This window comes from Tarenaya hassleriana, unplaced genomic scaffold, assembly GCF_000463585.1.
Source record: "Tarenaya hassleriana unplaced genomic scaffold, ASM46358v1 Cleome4, whole genome shotgun sequence".
Classification (NCBI taxonomy): Eukaryota; Viridiplantae; Streptophyta; class Magnoliopsida; order Brassicales; family Cleomaceae; genus Tarenaya; species Tarenaya hassleriana.
Genome location: NW_010966881.1, coordinates 956,513 through 965,410, shown reverse-complemented (window position 1 = coordinate 965,410; position 8,898 = coordinate 956,513). Strand labels below are relative to the sequence as shown.

Genomic DNA, 8,898 nt, shown 5'->3' with positions numbered 1-8,898 from the left:
GGGGGGGGGGGGGGCCACAGAGTAATATGTTCCGTGTTTTTTTCCTCTCTATACAAACAGAGTTTCAGTACTTCGTGGAACAGACATTAACGGCGTTTGTGTGTGTGACCTGTGGATGTGTGTATTTGTCTTTTTAGACTCTACCAACCGGCGATAATGGCGGATTGAAAGGAGAGAGCCTAAAGGCCATCTCTCTGTTCTTCCTCCTCCTCATCTGCTCCTCTGGTTTCCTCGCCACTGGTTGGGGTTCGTCAGATCGTTGTTGATGCTCAGACTCAGTGGTAATAAGGGTGACACAAGTGAAAAATGCTTGTAGATGCGACATCGTCGACGTCCCATACTCTACCTTGTACATTCCCTTCTTCATCCCACGCATTCTGAATGCCGCCGATTCATGTTGCTGACTCCCCCCTACCTGCCACGTAAAACTAACATTGTCAAGGACATATATATATAAATACACACATATGTATGTGTGTGTTATTGAGGCTAAATGGGCTCTTTTCTATCGAGTTACCTGATCCCAAAGTCGGAAGCTTTCGTGGAATTCATGGAAGGGTCGTCTATGGTTGGAGAGGACACGGAGTTTGCATCCGATATCCCATCCTCCACAGTCACATGACCCACCCGTTCTCCACCGTTCGATCAACGGCGATGGCACTCCTTTGTTCGGGAATCCATGAACTCCGTCCTGAAGTATGATCGTGTTTTCACCACAACTCTCGATCACCATAGCAGCAATTTCACTGTTCCCGTTTGTTGTCTCAGACGCTTTGTCTGATTGGTTCAGCTCTAACTCGAACAAGACTGATTCTCTCAGCTCTGTAAAATCTGAGCCCAGAGAGTTGATAAGCCGCATTTGACCAACCTTGTTGTAGACAAAACCCCGTCGTCGTTGGTGTTTATCTCTGTTTCCGTGGAATAGCCAGCTCCCTCCGCTCTTTTTCTTCTTTATTTCATTGACGGAGTAGAATGTACAGTGTCGTGCAGAATCATCATCCTTGCTTGATGATGACTCCGAGCTTTGCAATGTAGCACCGAGGATACATCTGCTGTTATCATCATCGACCACAAATTGGAACAGAAGGAAGCCATTTCTGATCGTAAGCTGAACAATAGCTCGGGTGGTGGTGGTGGTGGTGGTGATTTTTGACAAATCCTGCGTCTGTTCATCTTCAAACGGCACACAGTTTTCGGTTGGCTTTAGACTGTAAGAAGAAGAAGAAGATCTTGGTTTGGATGGAAGAGCGCATCATCCTATGGAGCAGGCACAGCGGTTTCAGAAACTTTAGCCTTTAGTAAAGGGTCAAGCAGTCGTCTCAGAGGACTAGCTCGAGCTCCTCTGTTTATATTCCACTTTTCTGAAACATCGTCAAATCTCATGGGATCAGACTGTATGGCTGAATCCTCCTTAAAACTGAAACTCCTGCTCAGAAGACTGAAGCTGAAGCTCGATCGTTTACCAGGTGAAGGGTGTCTCCTCCTTCTGAATCCCTCTTCAGATTTTTCCTGATCCAGGATCCTTGAAACTGTCTCTGAATGCTCCTTTTCTGATAATGCATCAGATGGAAGTTCAGCACCAAATTCGAGGGACAGTGGGCAGGAGCGAGGAATTTGAGATCTTTGTAGCTCTGAGGAATTACTGCTTTCATTGGCAAAGCAAGTAGAGAATTCATCTGGCTTTGCTATTTGTGCGTCATCATCCATTGACATCAGGAATTTCCTTGGAAGAGCACTTCGGGTGTGTTTTCTGGGTCGGAGAAGAACAATATTCCCGAACTGATTCTCCTGTTTTCTGGGAGCAAGACCAGCTTCTTCTGGCTCTTGAGATTCTGTAGTGATCTTTTGTGAAGATCTTACAGATTGACCACCCCCTATAACCACATCATCGCTTACTGGGTTCAAAGATTTCTGCTTTGCTTCCACAGCATGCCTTTTTCCCTCCACTCTTTTCTGTTTCTCTCCATCTCGAAAAACTTCCCCTTCCTTCACATCAAGAGACCCCTCAGAGTTTCCCATGTCTGGAAACAAACTCGAACCAAAATCCTGACTCAGTTGTGTTTTTCTGCCCTTTCCAGGATCGGCTACTGCATGATCTCTACCAGAGGACTTATAGCCAAATCCTGGTTTCTGGTGCTTATGTGATGGATCCCGAGAAACCGGCTCAGCTTCCAGAGTGCTTGGAACTCTCTGGACAGAATGTTGTAGATCTCGAGAAGTGTAATCCTTACCGAGGTTAGAACAACTGGCAGATTGTTCATCAATTTTACACCGATGAGAGTCCTTGGGAATTATCCCTGAAGTCCTAGCAGACAACTTTCTCTCAGTTTTGCCCGATGTACTCGGGCCATTGGACAAGACATTATTACACTCTGTTGCTCGACCACCATTTTGGCTGTGCTTCCATTTCTCTAAGCTTCCCCAATCCAGCACTCCAATATTCAATACCTTACCTTCTCTCACCTCACGTTGGAGATAACCTGGCAACTTCGACATGTACTTTATCAGCTCATCATCTCGGTTGAAGCTTCCATTGACACAATCATTGCTGCGATGTCCTATAGCCTTCGATCTGGCCGAGATTTCATTGTCTGTGTCTCTTCTTTTCCTTTCTTTGATCTTTCCCTGGTCCTTGGAACTCGAACTAGATGGAAACCTCTCATCTGTTATCATTGAAGCCCTTGGGTTCTGCTTCAAAAGACCTCTGAGCTCGGTTCTTGAGGCCATTCAATCTACACAATTCAAGAAATTTACACACTAGATAGTGAATTCAGAGATTTCTTATCAACAAAACGGGGAAACACGAACACAGTGCACAACCAGTTTATATTCCACGACATGTCAAACGTGCAGTAGTATAGCATCAGCAATTGAAACAAACGGATTAGGTCAGAATTATAGCTGAATACTAGAACCCCGTAAGGTGAAATTCTTTTAGATTAACCGCAATGTATGCTCTCAATCCATTCCCGACGAAGAAACAACAGATCTAATCGAGAATTGAACGCAAACACAACGTCGGGTTCTGCTATGCAACTCAGAAAGTCACAAGAAAAACATCAGAAAATCTCCAGAAAACGGTATGTAGTAACCATTTTCAGTACACTATTTCGCCGTTCTAATGATATCTCCATTTCCTCAGTCAAAGAAACAGAACAATCAAAGGAATCGTAAAGCACATCACCGAGCAACATTTTTCTCTCCGATTTTCCCGGGAAATATACAGATGGGAAAATAGACGTACCAGCACGAAAACCGAAAAATAACGAGCATTTCACGATTGATCGGTCGAAATTTGCGGTGTTGATCTCGATGACGTATCCGATTACAGAGAAACCAAGGAAAAAAGCGAAGCCGAAGTCGGCGAGAAACGAAACAACGTGGAGTACAAGCAAAACAGCAGAGATGATCACATTCACCGCCACAGAAATCAAGAACTCCGAGAAAATCCTCCATTAACAAGAATCGAGAAGTACTCCATCGCTGTGGTAATCAGAGGAAGACGAAGATCGATGAAAAAGTAACGAATCAAGTTGCAGAGAATCTCGTAGCTAGCGGAAGACAGAAGAGTTAGATAGGGGGAGAGAGCCGTTTCATGTGAGGATCGGACGGTGGAGAAGAAGCAAGGTAGGACCCATATCCGATCGGAGGGTTCATTATCTTTAGCGTGGGCCCACAAGGGAGACTTCCGTTTCTTTCTTTGTACCGAATCCCAAAGCACGAATGCGGCACGTGGGACCCACATGCGGTCGATTTTGGTGCTGACGTCAGCCACACCGCTTTATCAGCGCGCATGCCACATATATAATATGTGTATGGACCTACACACATGTAAATATTTATTTTATTCGTAATAAAATCATAACTCGTAACGAAATATCACACGTTTATCTACATTTCAGTCTTTTGAGTGACTTGTATTCATAGTCCACCTTTTATGATTTATGAAGTTAGAGAGAGAGAAATATATGCATATCCAAAGAGAAAAGAACATTTGATTAGCGCACGAACACGTCTTAATCATATAATCAATAATTTCAGTGAAATCAAAATGAATTTATCAAATATGAACAAAGCTATATACTTTCCGAAAAATTGTATGTCGACATTGTGGCTAGAAATTCAGGATTTATTATTATTATTATTATTATTATTAAAGTAATTTGCGTATGTGAAAAAGCAACTATCCATTTTTTTTCTTTTTTCTTTTTAAATCTTTCTTTTTCCACTATTTTTCTCCATGAGGCTACGAACCTCAACGATGTCTAGATTCCTTTATTTTGTAAGGAAGTGCTTTAGAAGGTTCATATTTTTGTCATTTTATCAAAAACAGATTGTAAAAAATAAAAAGAGAAAATGTCATTGTTGGAGATCACCATATAACTATTTCCGAATATATTATTATCCAAAAAAAAAAATATTAATATGATAGCGGTCTGTTTTCATTACAACTCGGGAGAGTCATTTTCTGTGTCTTCATTAATACAACTCGAGAAAGTAAATTTTATTCGACAAATAATGTCCAATGATTAGTTTCTCCAGCTATTTTGCATTGCCATGTTTTTTGTCCCAAGCAAACAAAAAAAAAATAATGCACTAAAGTCCAAAAAGTCTTTGTAATAGTTGTCTTCAATTATAATTTTGGTAATTTCCACTTATAAATTGTCACATAAATATCATAAATTTTAGCCATAATTTTTTTTATCATATAAGTGAACATATCACGGTCCAAAAATCGCAAATTCAAATAGCATAGTATGTATGTATGTATGTATGTATGTATGTATGTATGTATGTATGTATGTATGTGAACATATCACGGTCCAAAAATCGCAAATTCAAATAGCATAGTATGTATGTATGTATGTATGTATGTATGGTATGTATGTATGTATGTATGTATGTATGTATGTATGTATGTATGTATGTATGTATGGTATTTTTATTCAAGTAGAGAAAGCTACAACACTCAATTTTATTTAATTTAATATTAATATGGTTATATATTGATAATCGCACTGTAATTATATTCTTCTCTCTATAGTGTGGGCCATACAAGTAAAATAATGAGTGGTCCGTTAATAATTAGCCCATTTAAAATAAGGCCCAATGCCCCAGAAACAATTTAATTCTGGATTTGCAAGTTTCCTGACACTTCGAATGAATCATTACTCTCCGTGATACATACATACATACATACATACATACATACATACATACATACATACATACATACATACATACATACATACATACATACATACATACATACATACATACATACATACTATGCTATCTGTATAGATGATGTTAAATCTAAATTCTAAAACTTTAAACTTCAGAATTCTAACATAATTAATATCTATCCATTATCAAACGCAAACCTATGCAACGTGCAACCAAATCCAACCATATTACCTAATAAAAAAAATATAATCAAACCAGACCACTCGAGTAATAAAGTGGTACACTACACACGTACATATATATACCTTGTCATCGACGTACTTGGCCCAAACACGAGCCATGGCGTGGTCGTACGGATCGCCCGGCAAGATGGGATGGTTCCGACTCCACACGTCATCGATGTATTGGAGGATGACGAGAGATTGGACAACTGGGTTGGAGTTGTGGAGGAGGACGGGAACTTTCTTGTGGAAGCATTGGGCTCTCAAGTCCTTGTAAACGTCTTCTTCCATGTACTCGTAGCTTACGCCTTTCAGTCGAACTGCCATCTCCACTCTCTTGCTGAATGGACTTCCCCATAGTCCCATCACCTCCCGTTTGATTAGCCCTAATCTCTCTCTCTCTCTGGTCATGGTGTTATTAAGAGCGGTGGCAGTGACATTTGGTGGCAACTTGCTAAAGAAAATAATAGTAATGCAATAAAAGTTTGGTGTAATTTTGCGTAATGGATGACGTTGACGAAAGGGTTTTGACTATTTGTCTTAACGAGTAAGGAAATTTGTCGGGATTAATTACTACGCCATTAGGGATAATTAATCACGATTTTTGTTGTTGTTGTTGGGGAAACCTTCATACGCTTTTTTTAACCAAAAAAAAAACTTCATACGCTATACGGTCCAATGCATGCATGTTTACTACATGACACGCAAATATTTGCATAATTCTACATTCATTATTCTTATCATTATAATTATTCACTTATTATCAAAATTTACGAAATGAAACTTTTTATTATTCGTTCAACCAAATAATATGTATATATATATATATATATATATAAACCCCTACAGACCTGCCCTGATCTAAACCGACCCCTACAGACCTATACCTAGTGATCCTAGACTTAACCAACCCCTAAACCAACCCGTTTGAGTCAAATGGAAGAAACAAGACAGCCCACGAGATACAACCAAGAACCAGAAAGACCTTACCGGAACCTTCAACCTCACCTTTTCCTTGGCCGTCTCCGAGCTCCGGCGTCGCCGAGGCTCCACCGTCTCCGGGATCTCCCTTTCGATCGCCTTCTCTATTCTCTCTCTCTCGAACCTTCTCTCCTCGAGCACCGCGTCGTCCGTAATCTCCAACATCGCAAGACTCATTAGGGTATTAACCCTAAATCACCAAAACGCATCGTTTCGGTCTGGGATTAAAAAACCCGCTCGGTTTAGTGTTAACCGAAAACCTCCGCTGCAAAGAGAGTGTCCACTTTTCCACCAGACCATGGGCCAAGCCCAACAATCTCCACCTTGGTGGAGAAAGAGGAACGAAAAACAGAATAATAACAAAATAAACACTAGTGGAATTCGCCGTTTGCAGCACCGATCGACTTTCGTCGATCCCTCGACTTTCGTCGGAATTTAAAGCAAACTTACCTTACTTACCTGACTTACCTATAGTACCGGAATTAGTCGCATGTCGCTGCCTTTGAACCTGATGAAGCTCCCGTCGATGACTCCTCGTGGCCTCGTCGCCTTATCCCGCCACCGAACAGCTCATCCAAACCTGAAACACTCGGTAAACGTGTTAGAACGTTCACCCCGATAAGACTCTAACCGAAGTCCTATCCCGCGTTGCCCGACCGGCAAGCGCTACCCTCGGTTGTATGACTCCCTAGACCGTCAACTAACCCTCCTAGTAAAGTCCAAGACTATACCCGCTAGCTAACCCGAGGATTATACCCGACGTCTACCCCGTCTCCTAAGTCTATCCCGACTTTCCCGAGACTAACCTGAGTCATACTCCCGAAACCCGCTAGATACCTAGCCCGGATCCCCGTGAAGTCTATACTACCTATAGGTATACGACTTCTACCCTCGGACCCTATCCTGCCAACTAGAATTGTCTTACGGTTTTGTCCCGCGAAGACGCTCCTAGTCATCTACGATGCTCCACCGAGAATAAGAGACACGTGAGTGCACGTGCTCCACCTCGAGGGAGTGTCCTAGCGCCAACCTACACCGACTCTACCCGGTGCTAACCCGACACCTCCCTGCTCGCACCATCTCCTGAGCATCCTACCCGAGGAAGCTCCACCTAGTCCTTGGCCTACTCCTACACCCGATTTCTCGGGTTTGCCCGAGACCCATAGTCTTTCCTCCATACCCCTTTTCGGGGTATTCCGAGTTAGACGATCTAACTCCATCATCCTACGATGTCCCTACCTACCCGCGGAACCACTCACTCCACCTGGTCATTGGCCTACTCTTGCAACCCGATTTCTCGGGTTTTGTCCGAGACCTCTAGTCCTTCCACCATACCCCTTTCGGGGTATACCGAGCTAGACAATCTAACTCCATCATCCTAAGACGATATAACAAGAGTCTAAAACTGACCCTACCCGGAAGAGACTTAACCGACCCTAGGAGTGATGTAACATGACACGAGGGATGAGACCGAACCCTAGAGGACTTAACCCTAGGTATATTTCTACCTAGCCGTGCTTAAACACGCTCCAACCCTAGTCTATCGGTCCTAATCCTAGGTACGTCTTTACCTAATCAGACCTACAAGACCTAGAGAATACGACCTGACCGGACTTAACCTAGGCACTTAACCTAAACCGATCTAGTGGACCTTATACCAAGTCTAACCGGACAACACCCTAGGTACATCTTACCTAAACGGATCTAACACACTCTAGACCAGACCTGATTGGACTTAACACAAGGTATATTTCTACCTAACCGACCTCCTAGACTCTCGCACAAACCTGATTGGACTTACCCTAGGCATAATTTTGCCTAACCGACCTATTAGACTCGAAACACAGCCTACCTTAAGACCTGATTACGTCTAACCAGACCTAACTTAAGGCTAACCGGACCTGATTACGTCTAATCAGACCTATAACACCGAGTCTACATGGCCCCCAACACAGTCCTAACCAGTCCTACGATCCCGAGTCTACCCGGCCCCTCATAAAATCCTAATCAGACCTACCCAAGTGCTACCTAGATCCTAACAACCCTAGCTAGACAACCAAAAGTCCCGACTAGACCATCACACTACCCTAATCAGACCTATGCCAACCCTAGTCGACCAACCCCTGATTAGATGACCCTAAGTCCTAGTCAATCACCTAAAAGTCCTAATCATCAAACCTAAGCCAACCCCTATTGACTTACCAACCCCTGATTAGACTTTTAGCAACCTAATCAGACCTGAACTAAGCCTAATTGACCTAATTCTAATCTGATCAGACCCTATAAACGCCTAAGACCAACTCCTACAGACCTGCCCTGATCTAAACCGACCCCTACAGACCTATACCTAGTGATCCTAGACTTAACCAACCCCTAAACCAACCCGTTTGAGTCAAATCCCAACTAATCAGACCTAACCGGTCAATATACCGGACTCTATGACTCAAACCTGGCACTTAGGAGTCCTATCTAGTCCTAAACTAGATAATACCTAAATCTACAATCAGAT

At 42.6% G+C, this 8,898-nt stretch overlaps 3 protein-coding genes across 3 annotated transcripts; all 3 read right to left on the bottom strand.

Annotated features, from left to right (window-relative positions):
* Positions 1 to 6: 6 nt before the first annotated feature.
* On the bottom strand, positions 7 to 1,244 carry LOC104823269. The gene is made up of 2 exons (XM_010554754.1): positions 518 to 1,244; positions 7 to 415 (listed from the first exon to the last, which is right to left on the bottom strand). The coding sequence occupies exons 1-2, from the start codon at positions 857 to 859 to the stop codon at positions 134 to 136; spliced, it is 624 nt and encodes a 207-aa protein (XP_010553056.1). The 5' UTR covers positions 860 to 1,244; the 3' UTR covers positions 7 to 133.
* Positions 1,245 to 1,257: 13 nt separating this feature from the next.
* Positions 1,258 to 5,781, bottom strand: LOC104824512. Its single transcript, XM_010556615.1, has 3 exons — positions 5,493 to 5,781; positions 3,245 to 3,821; positions 1,258 to 2,732 (listed from the first exon to the last, which is right to left on the bottom strand). The coding sequence occupies exon 3, from the start codon at positions 2,725 to 2,727 to the stop codon at positions 1,258 to 1,260; it is 1,470 nt and encodes a 489-aa protein (XP_010554917.1). The 5' UTR covers positions 2,728 to 2,732; positions 3,245 to 3,821; positions 5,493 to 5,781.
* On the bottom strand, positions 5,373 to 5,774 carry LOC104824511 (glutathione S-transferase U8). The gene is made up of 2 exons (XM_010556614.1): positions 5,493 to 5,774; positions 5,373 to 5,384 (listed from the first exon to the last, which is right to left on the bottom strand). Exons 1-2 carry the CDS (start codon positions 5,772 to 5,774, stop codon positions 5,373 to 5,375), a joined length of 294 nt encoding a protein of 97 aa, XP_010554916.1.
* Positions 5,782 to 8,898: the final 3,117 nt, after the last annotated feature.

What these genes read in the sequence shown, in the direction of transcription:
- LOC104823269 (XM_010554754.1), bottom strand. Translation starts at nt 859, where the DNA reads ATGCGGCTTATCAACTCTCTGGGCTCAGATTTTACAGAGCTGAGAGAA. An exon ending in GCTTCCGACTTTGGGATCAG is followed by an intron (nt 416 to 517) that starts GTAACTCGATAG and finishes TTTACGTGGCAG; the next exon opens with GTAGGGGGGAGTCAGCAACA.
- LOC104824512 (XM_010556615.1), bottom strand. Translation starts at nt 2,727, where the DNA reads ATGGCCTCAAGAACCGAGCTCAGAGGTCTTTTGAAGCAGAACCCAAGG.
- LOC104824511 (XM_010556614.1), bottom strand. Translation starts at nt 5,774, where the DNA reads ATGGGACTATGGGGAAGTCCATTCAGCAAGAGAGTGGAGATGGCAGTT.